Genomic DNA, 18032 nt, shown 5'->3' on the forward strand with positions numbered 1-18032 from the left:
AGCAGGCTCCCTGTGGAGCAGGGAGCCGGATGCGGGGCTCGATCCCAGGACCCCGAGATCATGACCTGAGCCGAAGGCAACAGCCCAATCCACTGAGCCACCCAGGCGCCCCTAAATAAATAAAATCTTAAAAAAAAAAAAAAAGTCAAAGGATAAAAGTAAAAAGCCCTAGTTTGCCCATTCCTTGCAAAATTTGTTTTATTACATTTTATTTTCATACCTTTCTCTCACACTTGACTGTGGACTCCTAAGATTTACATTAGGAAGAAATATAATCACCAATCTACGCACATGTAAAAGGAGAATGCATTTAACATCTGATAAAACGTTTTATTTTAAAAAGTACCTGTATGATGTTTGGCATGTCGTAGAAGTTGCTTCTGGAGCCTGAACAGTCGCCCACAGGAGGGATGAGGACATACATATTTCTTCTTCAGCAAATGCTGATACTTAATGTGGTGCTAAAATAGTAAGAGAAAATAAAGAGGGGAAAAAATGAAGGCTTCCTGAAAGCCTGTTCCTTTGCTAAGTCAAAAGTGTTAAAGAGAGGCATCTGGGTGGTTCAGTTGGTTAAGTGTCCAACTCTTGATTTGACTCAGATCATGATCTCAGGGTCCTGAGATGGAGCCCCCCCCATCAGGCTCCATGCTGGGTGGAGTCTGCTTGAGACTCTCTCTCTCTCTCTCTCTTTAACTCTCTGCCACCACTCCCCACCTAAAAAAGTGCTAAAGGGAAACCAAATACTCTGAATATGGGGGGCGGGGGAATAACAGTATAATAAAATAGTTAAGAACACAGGCTATGAAAATAAGACAGACCTGGGTTCCAACCTGGGTCTGTCATGCAGGAGCAGTGTGACTTCAGGAGATGTGCTTAAATACTGTGAGCTACAGTTCTCATGTGTAAAATGGAGGTAACTATAAGTGTCTCACAGCGTTACTGTGAGGATACAGAGATCACATGTTACATGGTGCTTAGTGCAGCACAGGGCATACAGTGGCAGGACAGAAGCAATGACTACTATCACAGAGACAGAATCAGGGTAGGGTCTTAGTCTCACATTATCCTTGCTGCTAAACTAAAAATCAAACAGGCATTTCTTAAGCTTTAGCGATAAACATTTCACTTTCATGTTTTCTGCCAGACCTAAATACAAGCTGCATCTTTAATTCATTTAAAAAAAAATCTACTAAAAAAACCCCAAAAACCAAAAACCCTAAAAATTAATTTTTTATTTCCTTTAAACATTATTTTAAAAATCACAGGTTAGAGTTGCTAAATTTTATAAATACACGTTATAATAAAATAAATAAATAAAATAAAATATATTAAAAAAGTGTGTCGGTACAATCATCTCTTTGTATCAGCAGTATTTACAACACCACAATGGGAAACACTGGACTATTCCATGATTCCAAGGAAATCCTTTATTCGACCTCATGTTGCTAGACATTTTTCTTTTAACACAATGACTAAAGTAATTTTACGCCTTTTTAAAGAAAGATTTTTCTTGACATTGTACGGCGATGATAAAGCCTACACAAGTTCACAAATTACAGCATCTCATGAAATGTAAGAACCAGTAATGGAACACAACCTGAAAGGCTGCCTTACATAACAATCTACTAACCTGCAAATAGCGAGGGTGGGCAAGAACAGTTCCACATCCTTCCATCTCACAACGGACATACTGGATCGGAGGCTTTTTTCTGTTATCAATACGTAGGAGAAAAGTTAGCAAACAGAAGAGGCACTCTGCACAGTGGCTTAACTCACTACAGGGAAAAGCAATTTTATAGCATGAAGAATTAATATCTTTTTGCTAGTATATAGCTTGCACAGAATTTGTTAGAAATAACCAGCAACTACCAAATGTTTGATCAGAGTTTTAAAAAACAGCACAAAATAAACTAGTAACACCCTAAAAGATAAGGAAGTGTTAAGATTTTTAGAAACGTTAAGACCCTACAATGGAATAAAAACACAGGAATTCTGCATCAAGGACATTAGTAAAGTTGCATCCGAGAAATTTTTAAATAGCCATTCCTGCAGGGTAATTATGTGAGTAAAATGCTTACCACCAGAAATAAGGAACATAGTAAGAATATAAAATTACCTCCTTTTGGGTAATCGTGGACTTTTGTCATCTTTTCGCCTTCTTCCTCTCCTATAATTAAAGAACAGAGTAACTGTCCACATATTTCAGAATGAAGCTTACAGAGTGAAGGATGACTAAAGACACACACTCAAGATCAAAGAGCAGGTGGCAGAAATAGAGGATACCGCAGAACACACAGAGCCAAAAACATATCTTACAAGCCGAACAAAGATGTCATTCTGAAGTAATTTCACAGAAATAAATCTGCACTACAAGTTAAATATAAACCTATCACAAACTACACATTACTATGGAAGATTTGGATAAACCTCAAGGTTACTACCTGAAGAGTAGTTCCAGTAAAAACTCTATCATTTAATCAATTTAAAAAGTAGAATAAAAGAGTCTGTTATCTAAAAACCCTAAGAATATAAACTATACTCTCTCTCCTTTTAACAGAACCAACAAGACTAAACACTTAAAACAAATCTTATTTCTGCAACAAGCAATGATTGCTGGACAGGAAGTCAAGGTTCTTCAATCACTTGCCCTCATTTGCCCTTCTTTTGAGGATTCACATTTGCCATACTTTTTCTTGCTATCTTTACTCGCTCTGCATCCCATTAGCTACTACTGTCCTGCCCACTCATTTAGACATCTTTAAGTACTGCTTTGGATTAAATTTAAACTTTTCAAGCTTTTGAGAGAGCCTCTGCAATGAAACTGTCAGCTGCCTGAGGCAGCAATATGCACCTGTCAATAGCCCTCCTCACACTCCCACTCTTTTCCCCACCAGTGGCTTCAAAATCTGTTAGGTTTCCAATTTTAGTAGTAATTGCCTACTCACTTCCTGGGAGGTTCCTCATCCTCCCTAATTTCATGCTCTTCTTCTTTCACCTCTACCTCTACTTCCACTTTAATTTCTTTCTTCTCCTTCTCTTCTTTCACCTTCCCTGATTTTCTCCGTGGTTTTGGGGTCTCCCTGAAAACACAAACACATTTCAACATTGGTATGCAGCAAAGGATCGTTGCAAGGGAAACTATGACATATAGGGTAAAATGTGCACTTATCATCGATTTATTGTAAAATTATGATCCTTAGCTAATGAAATGTGATTTCCAGTCAACTGTTCCTCATGTGCATAGTAAAAGCCGTTAGGCTAACAATACCTGGAAATCAGAACTCAACTACAGTTGTAAAGAGAAAGACAAAAGTAAAAAAAAAAAACCTCTAAGTATTCAGGCAACTGATATCTTGTTTCATCAAGATGAAGTACGAAGACATCCAAAAATTTGGATATGATAAAAATAAAGTTCTATAACTAGAAGAGAGGGCTGGGAGAAGGAGTTATAAGACAATGCTAAATACATGATTAATTACTCATTTAAAATTAAGTCTATACCCATTAGTTCAGCAACAAGGCGAAATAAAAGCATACAGCAGTGCTTTCCTAACTTATTTTTCATTGACATGTCTGCAGTAAAATCCAAGACGTGCCTCTCTAAGTGGGGTTTGTAGGTCTCGTCTCTTGGGTCATCTTTGAATGGTATTTCCTCTTCACTGATTAACATCTCTTCTTCCTCTTCCTCCTCCTCATCACTACTAAAAAGAAGCACATTTCTGGATTAGAAATTATAGTTGTAAGGATTATATCCCACCTGGATTTTATTAATTTATTTAGAGGTTGCCAAAGATTCACAGTAAGTTATCTAGAATTTTCTTCCCTATGGTCTAACTGGACTGCAATCTAGCTGTTTTATCCTAACAATGGTAATTCTAACTAAAAATACATAAATCCTAGAAATACTATTCCTTCGTTAAATAAAAGTAAGGTGATGACTGCTCAACGTCACTAAGAGCTAAAATAACAAACAGCAGCAGCAACAAAAACAATGGACCTTATATAGTGCCTGAGTGGTTCAGTTGGTAAGTGACCGAATCTTGATACTGGCTCAGGTCATGATCTCAGGGTTGAGACATGGAGCCCCACATCAAGATTCTCTCTCCCTCTCCCTCTACCCTTTAACCCCCCCAACCCCGTTCTCCCTCTCTTAAAACACAAACAAAAACAATGGACTTCATAATCCTATATCTAGTAATCCAGTGATCTGCTTCACCAAAAAGATGAATAAGCCAAGAAAACAAAAATTCACAAGACTTACCATGGAATACAAATTTCAAAAATCCCACTGAAAACATCCACACTTCCCATCAGTGGCTAGCACGGAATAAGCCAGAATACAGAAAGTACTCAAGACTTCCTTTCGGAACTAAGGTAACTAAAGATTACATGGTTAATGCTCTAATCAAGAACGAAGTGACCTCTAAACTAAATACCAAAACCAAAGTTAATTTTTTTAAAGGCTCAACGCTCTTTCAAGTAGAAAGCAACTTGATATGAAATATGAAGTTTCTTACCTAATGCCACCAGGAGACTGATGTTCTTCTGCTCCATCTGGAGAAAGAAAGCAGAGCAAAATCTTATCTTTATAAAGGAACCCTTGTATCACCATACCTACCCGTGAAAGGTAAGCTATTTTACATTTAAAAGGAGCAGGCAACTGGTTATTAAATAACCATACTCCACGTATACTGTACCATAATCAAGCTGATCTGTATTTGGTTCTGACTTGCAGATGAGCTGCAATGAACCAGTCTTTGACCTAGAACTTCGGGTGTTCTCTGTGTCAAGATGCCGAGAAACAGATGTCCTGCTACTGCTGCGCCAGCCCCGGCTAGGCCTAGTTGCAGCAACGGAAACTTCCTGAGGGAGGGTAGAATCATCTTCTTCCTCTTTCTCTTCCTTAGGATCTAGATGAAAACATATACCATTGCTTATGGTTAACCAATAACCATCTCAGTATACCTACTATTGTAAATAAAAAGTTTATAAAAAAGAAGGTAAATTAATTTATTTTTCAGGAGGAAAGCCCCTCGGATTTTTATACTGAGATACCAGAAACAAGATGAGAGAAAACTTAGCCTTACTGTCATCATTCTAAAACTTCCATGTGGTCAAGCAGCAGTTTTATATTGTAATATCTACTAAAAAAAGGACTAAGAGAAGTATACAAAATACACCCAACTCAATTCATGGGATTCTAACCTTTACATCCAAGACAAAAGAAACTAAATTAAGTGAGTGGTCACAGAAAGATAGCCAGAAGTTCTTACAGAAGCAGAAGAAAGGAACAATCACAGCTCCAGATGTTTTAGCAACTGAACAATGCGGAAGAAATTGCTAAAGAGGAATCCCATACTAAAAATGCCTTCCCTTGACTCTATTCAATAGTTCTTAGAACCACACCATGAGTGTGAACTGATCTATAGGGCAATCATGAAAAGCCCTACTTTAGTCATCCTATGTGATGCTGTGCAAAGGTACACACACCATTTATCCCTGTTATCCTATATTTTCTTCATACTTTTAAGGGTGAATGAAGTGAGGTAGGGACATTCACTCCTGAGCAATAAATAAGTAATAAAAAAGCTTAATATAACTTTCGTCCCTAGAGTAACTTATTACTTATATATATGTTAGTATATTCAAAGTATTATTTTGACTATGGGCAATTCTTTTAATACTCTCAGGATGTAAAAGGCCTTTCTAAGAACAATACAAAATTTAAGGTCTTAATACTGATACCTGTGACGGTATAAACATAAAAGCAATTTTCTGCATGGCAAATTCTGCTATAAGTCTAACAGCACAACAGAAAAAGAGCAGTTCAGTAAAAATACATGGCTTTCACACAAATGAAAAGGTCAATCCTCTCATAATGGGAGAAACTCAAGTGAAAACGGATAATATGATACCACTGTTCTTCATCATGCTGGCAATGATCCGAATGTTTGACAAGTGAGTATTAGGAAGGCTGAAGAAAAGAGTAACACAGATGATAGCACATGCACTGGCAAAACCTCTATGAAGGACAATTTGGCAGTATCTATCAAAATTATAAATGCACAACCTTTCACAGTAATTTCAACTACTAGGAATTTATCCTACAGAATTATAATCACACTTATGAAATGACCTCTGTATAGAGGCAATCACGATACACTGTTTTTAGTAGTGAAAGAGCAGAAAACTAAACATCAGGAGGGGACAGCATGGAAATAATTCCATGATACTTTATTATGCAATAAAACCCCTCATCCATATAATATCCAAATATTATATAGGTATACATTTGTTTTATATAGAAATAAATGTTATATATGTAAGACATATATCTTTTATACGGTAATACTTCTGGAAGGACGTACAAGAAATTGGTAAGTTGGTTACTTACAGAGAAGGTCCAAAAATATGCCCAGTAATTCCTCAGTATCTACCCTAGGAAAATAAACTGGCACATGGAGGCTCACGTTTATAACAGCTGAAGAATGGAAACGACCTATCCCATTATCCTCCACTATCCCATTATCTTCCACAAGAAAATGTTCAAATAAACCATGGCATATTAGTGAGATGGAATATTAGGTATCTGTAAAGAATGACATGGAATTGCTGGTGAAAATACTATGTTAAACAAAAATTAAGCAAAAAAATAAAACATGAAACTATAACTTTTTTTTTTAAGATCTGAAAAATAAAGTTTCCTCAGCTATGGAAGAAGGTGGTGAATGGGGGGCCACTGCGGCTTTAACTATACTCTTTGAAAGTTTTATGAGAATACACTGAAGTAATGAAATAAAACTGGTTTGAAATGTAGAGAACAGCAGAGTGAAGTCCTAATACCTGGACATAATTATTAAATTAGATATGTATTTCCTTTCAATTTTCCTTCCCACTCATTAGTGCCTTTCTCCTTGTTCTCATATCTGAGCTACTTTAAGTATCAAGATAATATAATAATAATAATAGTAAAAAGGTTATAATTAAAAATATCTTCAACTATATACAGTCCAGTTTGGCTACTGTGGACACTACTGCTATGAACACTGGGGTACAGATGGCCCTTCTTTTCACTACATCTGTATCTTTGGGGTAAATACCCAGTAGTGCAATTGCAGGGTCATAGGACAGCTCTATTTTTAATTTTTTGAGGAATCTCCACACTGTTTTCCAAAGTGGCCGTACAAACTTGCATTCCTACCAACAGTTTAAGAGGGTTCCCCTTTCTCCACATCCTCTCCAACATTTGTTGTTTCCTGTCTTGTTAATCTTTGCCATTCTAACTGGTCTAAGGCAGTATATCTCAACGTAGTTTTGATTTGAATTTCCCTGATGGCTAATGATGAACATTTTTTCATGTGTCTGTTGGCCATTTGTATATCTTCACTGGAGAAGTGTCTATTCATGTCTTCTGCGCTTTTTTGACATGATTATCTGTTTTTTTGGGTGTTGAGTTTGAGGAGTCCTTTACTCTTCAACAGATGAATGGATAAAGAAGATGTGGTCCATACATACAAAGAAATATTACTCAGCCATCAGAAATGGTGAATACCCAACTTTTTTATCAACATGGATGGGACTGGAGGAGATTATGCTGAGTGAAATAAGTCAAGCAGAGAAAGTAATTTACCATATGGTTTCACTTACTTATGGAACATAAGGAAGAACATGGAGGACATCAGAAGGAGAGTAAAAGTGAACTGTGGGAAATTGGAGGAGGGAGATGAACCATGAGAGACTGTGGACTCTGAGAAACAAACAGGGTTTTAGAGGGGAGAGGGGTGCATGATGGGCAAGCCTGTGCAGGGTAATTAAGAAGGGCACATACTGTATGGAGAACTGGGTGTTGTACATATACAATGAATCTTTGAACACTGAAAAAATAAACACCAAACGAACAAACTATATACAGTCCAATGAGTTTTACCCATAAAGTAACTGCAAGGCCAAAGACAACTTGTTCAAGATCACAAAGCTAGCTAAGAAGATTCAGATATAAAAATCATGTCCTGAGACTAGCAATCAAGAACTGCTCCATCGAGGAGATAATTTCTTTTACGCTTTTAAGATAATTTCTTCAGAGGGAACAATTCAACATCCTCTATAAAGAAGGATAAATAATGAAGAGTCTTCCTTTTTACTCAATACAACTAATTTGGACTTTAAACCCACTCCGTAACTTCCTGTAAAGGTTCTTTCCTTCATGATGAAAGGATTATATGGCCACACCCTTACCTGACCACATCAAATGATGGCAATTTGATGCGAATTTCTTTTACCTATAAATAAAGTACAATAGCCTATTTTATGAATACCACCCCATTCCTCCAAAACTCTAGTCTTAAAAAGAAAGCAGCGTTATCAGAGGCTGATGTCAGCAAAAAATGTCCCTCAACAGAAACAAACATGCATTCATATGCATGCGTGTGCATGCACATACATACACACACCAGAATCAACTTTGTAAAAAACTCTGGTTTTTAGCAAACAAGTGAACACTAACAACAACAAATTAATAATAATAATAATAATAATAATAAAGATGAGTTAAACAAGATATTTAAGGAAATCTTGATCAAATCACTCACTGAACACAAGCTAAAGGAGAGACTTTAGAGATGACAGAAGATAAAGACTATAGTTTTTAAAAATATGCTCAAAAAGCTAAAGGCTTTAAAATATTGACAAATAACTAACAGCAATCATAATAACATCTCAACAAATAGAGAATGTCAATAAAGAGGTGGTAATTATAAAAAAACAAAATCTGGAGCTGAAAAGTTAAACAAATGAAATGAAAAATTCACTCAAGGATTTAACAAATTTGAGAGAACAGACAAATTGGCAGTCTTTAAGACAGGTAAAGTAAGAGTATCCAGTCCAAAGAACAGAAAGAAAACAGAGCCTAAGATACCCATGGGACCATTAAACGTAGTGGCATATACATGAGTCTCAGCAGAGTGCAGAGAATGGAACAGAAAGACAATTTGAAAAAAATAAAGGCCAAAAGTTTCTCAAAATTAGTAAGACATGAATCTACACAAACAAGAAGCTCCACCACAAGCTCCAAACTCCGGTAGGACAAATTCTGTAAAACTGAATTAAGGAAACATATTTACAGTGGAGTTGGCTTGGCCAGAAAGTGGAGCTCTCATGCCATACCATTTGTTGCAATCCTTTGCAGACCCCAAGAGAAAGAAGCCCAATCTACTATCCCAGCAGGAGGAAGGAAGATTTTTTTCCTTGCCTGGCAATAGCCCAGGCAATAAGATACAGTCACAACTCAGCCAATGAAAGTCTAATACATTTCAAACTCCTAGTTTACTCCAATGGACTTTGTGTTTATAACAGCCCCCTACCTCCCACTCCCAACCAAAAGTTCCTCTTCTTTATTCACAGGACTTGCTTATGGCTTTTGTTATTGCTTGCTTGTCCAGAATTCTAATTCCTTTGCTATTCCTGAATAAACCTATTTTGTTGGTAAAATAGTTTACTTTTAAGGTCAATGACTCAAGAGATCCACACAAAGACACATTACAATCAAACTGTCAAAAGCCAAAGATAACCTTGAAAACCGAAAGAGAAATGACTCATCAGGTATAAAAAATGCTCAATATGATTAACAGCCTATTGCTCATCAGAAACTACATAGACCAGAAGGTAGAGGGATTCCATATATAAAGTGGTTAATGTCAAGCAAGAAATCTATATCTGGCAAATTACCCTTTCAAAATGGAGACATTCTCAGATAAAAGCAGAATTTGTTGCTAGTAAGATCTGCCCAACAAAAAATGCTATAGGGAGTCCTCCAAGCTGAAAGGACACTAGGAAGTAACTCAAAGATGTATGAGGAAATAAAAACACTGTGGTTACATAAATAAATATAAAACAGTATTACTGTGTTTTTGATTTGTAACTCATTTTTCCCCTACATGGCTTAAAAGTCAGGTATATATAAAACAGTAATTAAAAACCTATTTTAATGGGCACACAATATAGAAAGATTCCAAGTACTGGTATCCTTTTGCTTAACAATTCATTCCTTAATTTATCTAATTCCTCTCATTTTTAGTATGAAGTGATAAGAAGAAACCAGACTGCACTTACCACACATAGCTTGGAAATCTTCTCAGCTAAATATACAAGTTTCTCACTTAGAAGTTCTACTTTCCACCCAAGAGAACATAATTCAGCTAAGTTATCTGCCACTTTATAGCAAGGATCACCTTGTCTCCACTGCCCATCAACATGTCTATCATTTCCTTCTAAGGCCTCCCCCAATTACCTTTCACATCTGTATTTCTGCCAACCTTTTTAAAAGGCAATTCAGGCTGCTTTATGATTAACTGCCTTAGAATTCCCCCAGGTACTAGCCATTAACCAAAACCATTTCCACATTTTCAGGTATTTTGTTAGCAACACACCACTTCCAGTACCAAACTCGGCATTTGTTTCCTAGGACTTCTATAACAAATTACCACAAAGACCTATTTATCTGCAAAGATCCTATTTCAAATACATTACATTCACAAGTATTCAACATCTTTTTGGGGGAAACAATTCAACCCAAGGCAAGTGACTCTACTAACAGAAGACAAGCTAGACTTCTGCCTTTGGCTCGGGTCGTGGTCCCAGGGTCCTGGGATCGAGCCCCACATCGGGCTTGCTGCTCAGCGGGGAGCCTGCTTCCTCCTCTCTCTCTCTGCCTGCGTCTCTGCCTACTTCTGATCTCTGCCTGTCAAATAAATAAATAAAATCTTTCAAAAAAAAAAAACCCTGGGGCACCTGGGTGGCTCAGTGGGTTAAAGCCTCTGCCTTCAGCTCAGGTCATGATCCCAGGGTCCTGGGATCGAGCCCCACATCAGGCTCTCTGCTCCGCAGGGAGCCTGCTTCCTCCTCTCTCTCTGCCTGCCTCTCTGCCTAGTTGTGATTTCTCTCTGTCAAATAAATAAAATATTAAAAAAAAAAAAACCCAAAAAACTGTTATGAGACAAAAAAGGACACTGTATATCAATAAAAGGGTCAATCAAGAAGCTGTAAGGATTATAAACATATACAAAACTAATATATGAAGGAAAAAAATGACAGAATTGAAGGGAGAAATACCCAGTACCAAAGTAAGAGAGAGACTTACTTTCAGTAATGGATAGAGTAACTAGTCAGAAGTCCAGTTAGGAAATAAAGGACTTGAGCAATCCTGTGAAAAAATTAGACCTAACAAAGAGATAAAAAATACTTCACACAAAACCAGAATACACAGTCTTCTCAAGTACACACAGAAGATTCTCCAGGGAAGACCATATGCTAGCCGCAAAACAAGTCTCAAGAAATTTAAAAAGATCATATAAAGAATGTTCTCTGATCACAGTGGAATAAAACTAGAAATCAGCAGCAGAAAGAAAAGTAGAAAATTCACAAATATGTGGAAATTAAACAATACACTCTTCAAACAAATAGGTTAACAAAATCACAAAGGAAATTAAAAAACACTTAAAGATGAGTAAAAAGGAAAACACAAGATAGCATAACTTACAAGCTGCAACAAAAGCAATGCTTGGGGAGAAATTTATAGCCATAAATGCCTACATTAAAATAGAAAAAAAAATGGCAAATTAATAATTTACACCTTAAAGAAAAAAGGGAAAAAAGGAAGCCAAAGCTAGTGGAAGGAAGGAAATAAAGATTAAAGCAGAGATAAATAAAATAGCAACCAACAGAGAAAAATCCATAAAACTGAAAATTGGTTACTTGGAAAGGTTAATGAATTGAAACCTTTAGCTAAGCTTAAAAAAAAAAGCTCAAATTACTAAAATTGGAAATTAAAGTGAAGACCTTATTACTGACCTTATAGAAATAAAAAGGATTGAGAATACAACTAACAATTATATGTAAACAAATGAGGTAACCTACATGAAATAAACACCTAGACAAACACTAAAAAACTCAAGACGAAACAGAAACCTGAACATACGACAAGTGAAAACAAAGAATCAGTAATCAAAAACACACACACACACACTGAAGTATTACTCAGCCATCAAAACGAATGAATTCTTGCCATTTGCAATGACATGGATGGAACTAGAGAGTGTTATTCTAAACAAAGTAAGTTAGAGAAGGACAAATACCGTATGATTCCACTCATATGTGGAATTTAAGAAACAAAACAGATGAACATATGGGAAGGGGTGAAAAAAAAAGAGGGAAGCATATCATAAGAGACTCAACTACAGAGACCAAACTGAGGGTTCATGGAAGGAGGTGGGTGGGGGATGGGCTAAATGGGTGATGGGTTTTAAGAAGGGCACATGATATAATGAGCACTGAGTGTTGTAAGTGATGAATCACTGAATTCTACATCTGAACCAACATTATACTATATGTTAACTAACTAGAATTTAAATAAAAATCTGAGACAAATAAATAAAATGATAACTTCCAAAAACAAGTACCTTCCAATGGTGGGGGGGGGGAGCCCACGAGCAGAGGTTTCACTGGTGAATTCTACCAATCATTTAAAAAATTAACACCAACCCCTTATCAAGTTCTTCCAAAAAAATAAAAGAGGGAACCATTTCCTTCTTGATTCATTCTGTCAGGCCATCATTACTCTCATACCAAAGACAAAGACACGACAAGAAAACAACTCACCAACTTCCCTTGCAAACCAAAGTCAGCAGTGCATTAAGACTGCAGGATTTTAACACTAAGATCAGATGGTATGTATTCTAGGATTATGAGGGTGGTTCAGCATACAAAAATCAACTGTTATAATATACATTAACAGAATGTAAAATACCACAATCATCCCAAATAACGTAGAAAAAGCATTTAACATAATTCAGAGGACTTTCATGGTAAGAACACACAGCAAACTAGGAACAGAATGAAACTTCCTCAACCCAATAGAGGGCACTTACCAAAACTGCAGAACTAACATACTCAATGGTAAAAGACTGAAAGCTCTCTCCCAAAGATCAGGAACAAGACAAGAATGCCCCCCCACTTTCTCCATGTCTTTCAAAGCTGTACTGGAAGTTCTAGCCAGAGCCACTAGTTAAGGTGGTGGGGGGAAGCCACCCAAATTAGAAAGAAAGAGATAAAACTACCTCTATTTGCAGAGGAAATGATCTTATTGCTAAAGAAAATTTTGAAGATTCTGCAAAACTTTTAAACGTAACAGACAAATTTAGCAAAGTTGCAGAATACAAGATCAACACACAAAAATATTTTGTTTCAAATATACCAGCAATGAGTAATTCAAAAAGGGAAATAAGAAAACAATTTCATTTACAATAAAATACTTAAATATAGGTAAGATGTTAATAGTCCCCAAACTGATCTACAGATTAAATATAATCCCTATCAAAGTCCCAGCTTCCTTTTTTGCAGAAACTGACAACCTAATCCTAAAATTCATATGAAATTTAAAGGACCGAGATTATCCAAAACAATCTTGAAAAAGACACACTTTGCTCATCCCAGTCTCACAATTTACAGCTCACAACAAAGCTCACAACAAGGCACCTCCATGGCTCAGTTCATTAAGCGACCGCCTTTGGTTCATGTCATGACCTCAGGATCCTGGGATGGAGCCCTGAGTTGTGCTCCCTGTTCAGCGGGGAGCCTACTTCTCCCTCTCCCTCTGCCGTTCCACCTACTTGTGCTCACGCATGCTCTCTCTCTCTCTCTCTAATTAATAAATAAAATCTTAAACACCCTCCACCCCACACACAAACAAAAAAACCAAAGCTGCAGTAATCAGTCAGTACCACAGTGTGGTACTGGCATAAGGACAGACAAAATGACCAAAGGAACTGAATTCAGTCTATATAAACCCATACATTTATGGTCAATTGATTTTCAACAAGTTTGCTGAGACCATTAGTGGGGAGAGAACAGTCTCCTCATCGAGTGCTAGGACAACTACATATTCACACGCAAAGAATGAAGTTGAACCCTTACTTTATGCCGTATACAAATATTAACTCAAAATGGGTCAAAGATCTAAATATAAGAGCTAATGCTAAAAAACCCTTAGAAGAAAAACCTACAGAATGGGAGAAAATTATTTCCAGGCATTATATCTGATAAGAATCTACCTTTCAGAATATATAAAGAACTCTCAGCTCAACAAAAAGACGAACACCAACTAAAAAATGAGCAAATTTAAGACATCTCTCCAAAGACACAAACAGCAAAAGAACATACACAAAAAGATGCTCAATATAAGTAATTTGAGATGCAAATAAAAACCATAGTGAGATTACCATTTCACACTAACTAGGATAGCTTTAATAATAACTTAAAAAAAAACCCACAAAATAACAAATGTTGGAGAGATGTGAAGAAACTACAATTCTTGTACAATGCTGGTAGGAATGTAAAAGGCTACAGCCACTGTGGAAGACAGGAAGTTCACCAAAAACAAACATAAAATTACCATATAACCCAGCATTTCCACTCCTAGGGATGGTCCCTCAAAACTGAAAACAGGTATCCAAACAAACACTTGTACATGAATGTTCATTTCAGTACAATTCACAAAAGCCAAAATGTGAAAATAATCCAAATGTCCATCAAACACTGAACAGAAACAAAATGAAGTATATCCATTCAGGAGCATATTGCTCATAAAAAGGAATGAAATACTAACATGCATTAACACATGCTACAATATGGATGAACCTTGAATGTACCATGCAATACAACAGGAGACATGAAAGATATATGTAGGAGTCCGCTTACAAAAAATAATCAGAATAGGGAAATTCAAATTCATGGTTCTTTTTTCAAATTAATGTTTTAAGATAAATGAAGTAAAACCAGATTATCTTCGTTAGAGGCTAGGGAGAGGGGGGTAATAGGGAATGACTATTTTTAATGGCCTTGGGGTCCAGTTTGGTGGGGATAAAAATGTTTGGAACTAGATGGAAATGATGCTGTATAACATTATAAATGTATTAAATGTCACTAAACTGTATGCTTTAAAATGGTTAATACTGGGCACCTGGGTGGCAAAGTTGGTTAAGCACCACACTCTGATTTCAGTTCAGGTCATGATCTCAGGGTTGTGAGACTGAGCCTGAAGACAAGTTCCACAGAGGATGTGGAGCCTGCTTGAGATTCCCCTGCTCTCTTTTTCTCTCTAAAAAAATAAAATAAAATAAAATATAAAATAAAATAGTTAAGTTTGTCTCAAAAAATCCCAAAAGGCATTGTCGGTCTCCAACACCAGAAACTGACAACCAATGGATAACCCATATATTAGGACAAACTATCATGACCAGATAGAATGAAACCAAGTTTCTTTTGCATGGCGCTTTAAAGACAATTTCTGGGGTGCCTGGGTGGCTCAGTGGGTTAAGCCTCTGCCTTCGGCTCAGGTCATGGTCTCAGGGTCCTGGGATGAGCCCTGCATTGCACTCTCTGCTCAGCAGGGAGCCTGCTTCCCCCTGCCCTTTCTGCTTGCCTCTCTGCCTACTTGCAATCTCTCTGTCAAATAAATAAATAAAATCTTAAAAAAAAAAAAAAGATAATTTCTAGCTGTTTCTCATAATAGCAGTTGACGAGCTCCTTGATATATAATAAGAAAGAAGAAAAAAAACCCACAATAGCCTAAGTGAAGGAAGATATCAGGTAAACTACCGTCTGAGCAACATAACATGTAGGCACAGAGAATATAACCACATTCTTGAAAGAGGAAGAAGGGACAAAGAAAGAATGGTTGATACTATAATAAAGACAAAAAGATACTGATACTAATGGCAGGAAAGTTACTCCTAATTCTTTTGGGTAGCAAAAGGTGAAATGTAACAGTAATTTATCTCAATTCTACAGCAACAGATAATTCTTTCAAAGTAACCTAACTCATCAAATTACAAAAGATGAGAGCTACTTCACCAGGATAAAACACTTTAAGTTAGATGGGCTATCCTAGTATGATCCAGTTCTCCTTCAGACTGCTCTAGTTTTCTAACTGAAGCTTAGGGAAATTAAATGACTGGTTCAAGATTACAAAGCTAACACTGATTGTGAGGTAAAAACAGGGAATTGTTGGTAAACTGGAAAGAAACCACAGTAAAATTCTTCTCATTTCTATTTAAATATTTACATTTTTTGCCTGGAAAACTAAAAAATACTTGACAAATATTAAGTGCCTGACAGTATAATAATACTTTTCAAATTTAGTTCCATAACTCTGTCAAGTAATTTTTATTCTTGTTTGTATAGATGAGGAAAGCAAGTAACTAACTTTCCCAGCCTCATAAATTAAGCTGCAGAGCTGGGATTTGAAGCCAGATATATCTAAGTTCAAAGTCTGTATTCTTTCTATTATACCACTCCCAACCATATAAAAGAGAAATAGGAAAAGTGCCAGTGAAGGGCTTTATTCAGATTTGGCTCACAACTATATCTATGCTTTTATTTTCTTTCTTACCTATTCCTATACCTTACCTATTCTTTCTTACCTATTGACTGGAACACCAAGAGAAAGAAAATAAAGGAAAAAATACTAATGAGCATTTATAAAATTTCTATGGATCTTAAAATTTCCGTTCAAAAAATGAGAATCACAAGCTAAGCTGTTAATTTTCAAAGTAAGGCATTAGGTGAATTACTTCTGTCTCTTAAAAACATTAAGTTAAGAGACTTTGCTTAGGGGTGTCTGGGTGGCTCAGTGGGTTAAAGCCTCTGACTTCAGCTCAGGACATAATCATGGGGTCCTGGGATTGAGCCCCGAGTCAGGCTCTCTGCTCAGCGGGGAGCCTGCTTCCTCCTCTCTCTCTGCCTGCCTCTCTGCCTACTTGTGATCTCTGTCAAATAAAGAAAATCTTAAAAAAAGGGAGACTTTGCTCAGACACAGGTTTGAGAAAAGGATATATTGAAAGGATGTACTCTTAATACTGTCACTTTGAAAACTAGTGTTCATTAACTGACTAGTCGCTATAGCTCAAAATTTAACATTTAAATTTGAATAACTATGGCTGGACTCTGAAGGATGAGTAAGTGCTGGCTAGGTGATAGAACGGAAGTAGGAAGGAAGAGCGCGTGCAAATGTCATGAGATGTGGACTGAAAGTAAGAAATCCAATATGACTGGAGCAGAGAGAATAGGCCAGAAATTATCATTTATACCGTTGCTGAAAAGGCAGGAAAATGTCTAATAAAGAAGGTCCTTGGGAAGACTGGGTGGCCTACAGTCGGTTCAGCGTCCAACTTTTGATTCTGGGTCAGGTCATGATCTCAGGGTCACGAGATGGAGCCCTGGGTTGAGCCCTGCATGGGGCTCTGTGCTCAGCATGGAGTCTGCTTGAGATTCTCTCTCCCTCTCTCTCCCACCTCCCCCACTGCTCAAGTGCTTTCTCTTTCAAAATAAATCTTAAAAAACAAACAAACAAACAAAAAAAAAATCAAAGATCCTTGAAGGATTTTAGATTTTATCCTAATAGCCACAGAAATCCAGAGGAAGAATTTAAGTTGAAATGTGGCATGATGACATTTGCAATTTTAATGTTCACTCTGACTGTAGGCTACAGAATGACCTATGTGGGGGGAAGAGTGGATTCAAAGAGATCTAGTTAAATGTCTACTGCAACAGACTAGGCAACAAATAGCTTGAAAAAAGAGTAATAGCACTGGAGATCTGCAAAATACTTAGGAGACAGACCACAGAGGACTAAAGAATGACTTCATAAAAGGACAAAGAGTGGCAGAAAGAGATCATGGATTTATTTAGTTTCTAGATTTATGACCTGGACAACTGGAGAGATGGTGAAAGAACTCACAGAAAAAGATCAGGTGTCTTTTGTTGTTTTGAGGAAACAGTAGAGAGAATATGTATTCTGTCCTGGACAAGTTCAATCTGAGATGTCTGCTGAGTAAAACATCAGTGAGTCTGAAGTTCAGAGGAAGGGGTATGGGCTACCTACGTACAAAGGGGAATTGACATCATCATGTCTGATTATAGTTATATGATCTAGATTTAGCATCTTCTACATACAATAATTTTCAGCTTCCATGAAATATGTT

The 18032-nt window shown here is 36.8% G+C and overlaps 1 protein-coding gene across 2 annotated transcripts in view; it reads right to left on the minus strand.

Annotated features, from left to right (window-relative positions):
• The window catches only part of ZFP91 (ZFP91 zinc finger protein, atypical E3 ubiquitin ligase), a 48727-nt gene that overhangs the window by 6598 nt on the left and 24097 nt on the right, over nucleotides 1-18032 (minus strand). Inside the window, exons 3-9 of one of the 2 annotated variants that reach the window (XM_046017854.1) lie at nucleotides 4698-4910; nucleotides 4518-4554; nucleotides 3597-3698; nucleotides 2946-3080; nucleotides 2117-2167; nucleotides 1631-1709; nucleotides 347-461 (exon numbers count right to left, since the gene is read on the minus strand). In XM_046017854.1, coding sequence (XP_045873810.1) covers nucleotides 347-461; nucleotides 1631-1709; nucleotides 2117-2167; nucleotides 2946-3080; nucleotides 3597-3698; nucleotides 4518-4554; nucleotides 4698-4910 — 732 coding nt within the window. Of the gene's footprint in view, nucleotides 1-346; nucleotides 462-1630; nucleotides 1710-2116; nucleotides 2168-2945; nucleotides 3081-3596; nucleotides 3702-4517; nucleotides 4555-4697; nucleotides 4911-18032 lie in introns of both variants that reach the window. The other variant, XM_046017853.1, reaches the window with a different exon arrangement.

This window comes from Meles meles, chromosome 8 (genome assembly GCF_922984935.1).
Source record: "Meles meles chromosome 8, mMelMel3.1 paternal haplotype, whole genome shotgun sequence".
Classification (NCBI taxonomy): Eukaryota; Metazoa; Chordata; class Mammalia; order Carnivora; family Mustelidae; genus Meles; species Meles meles.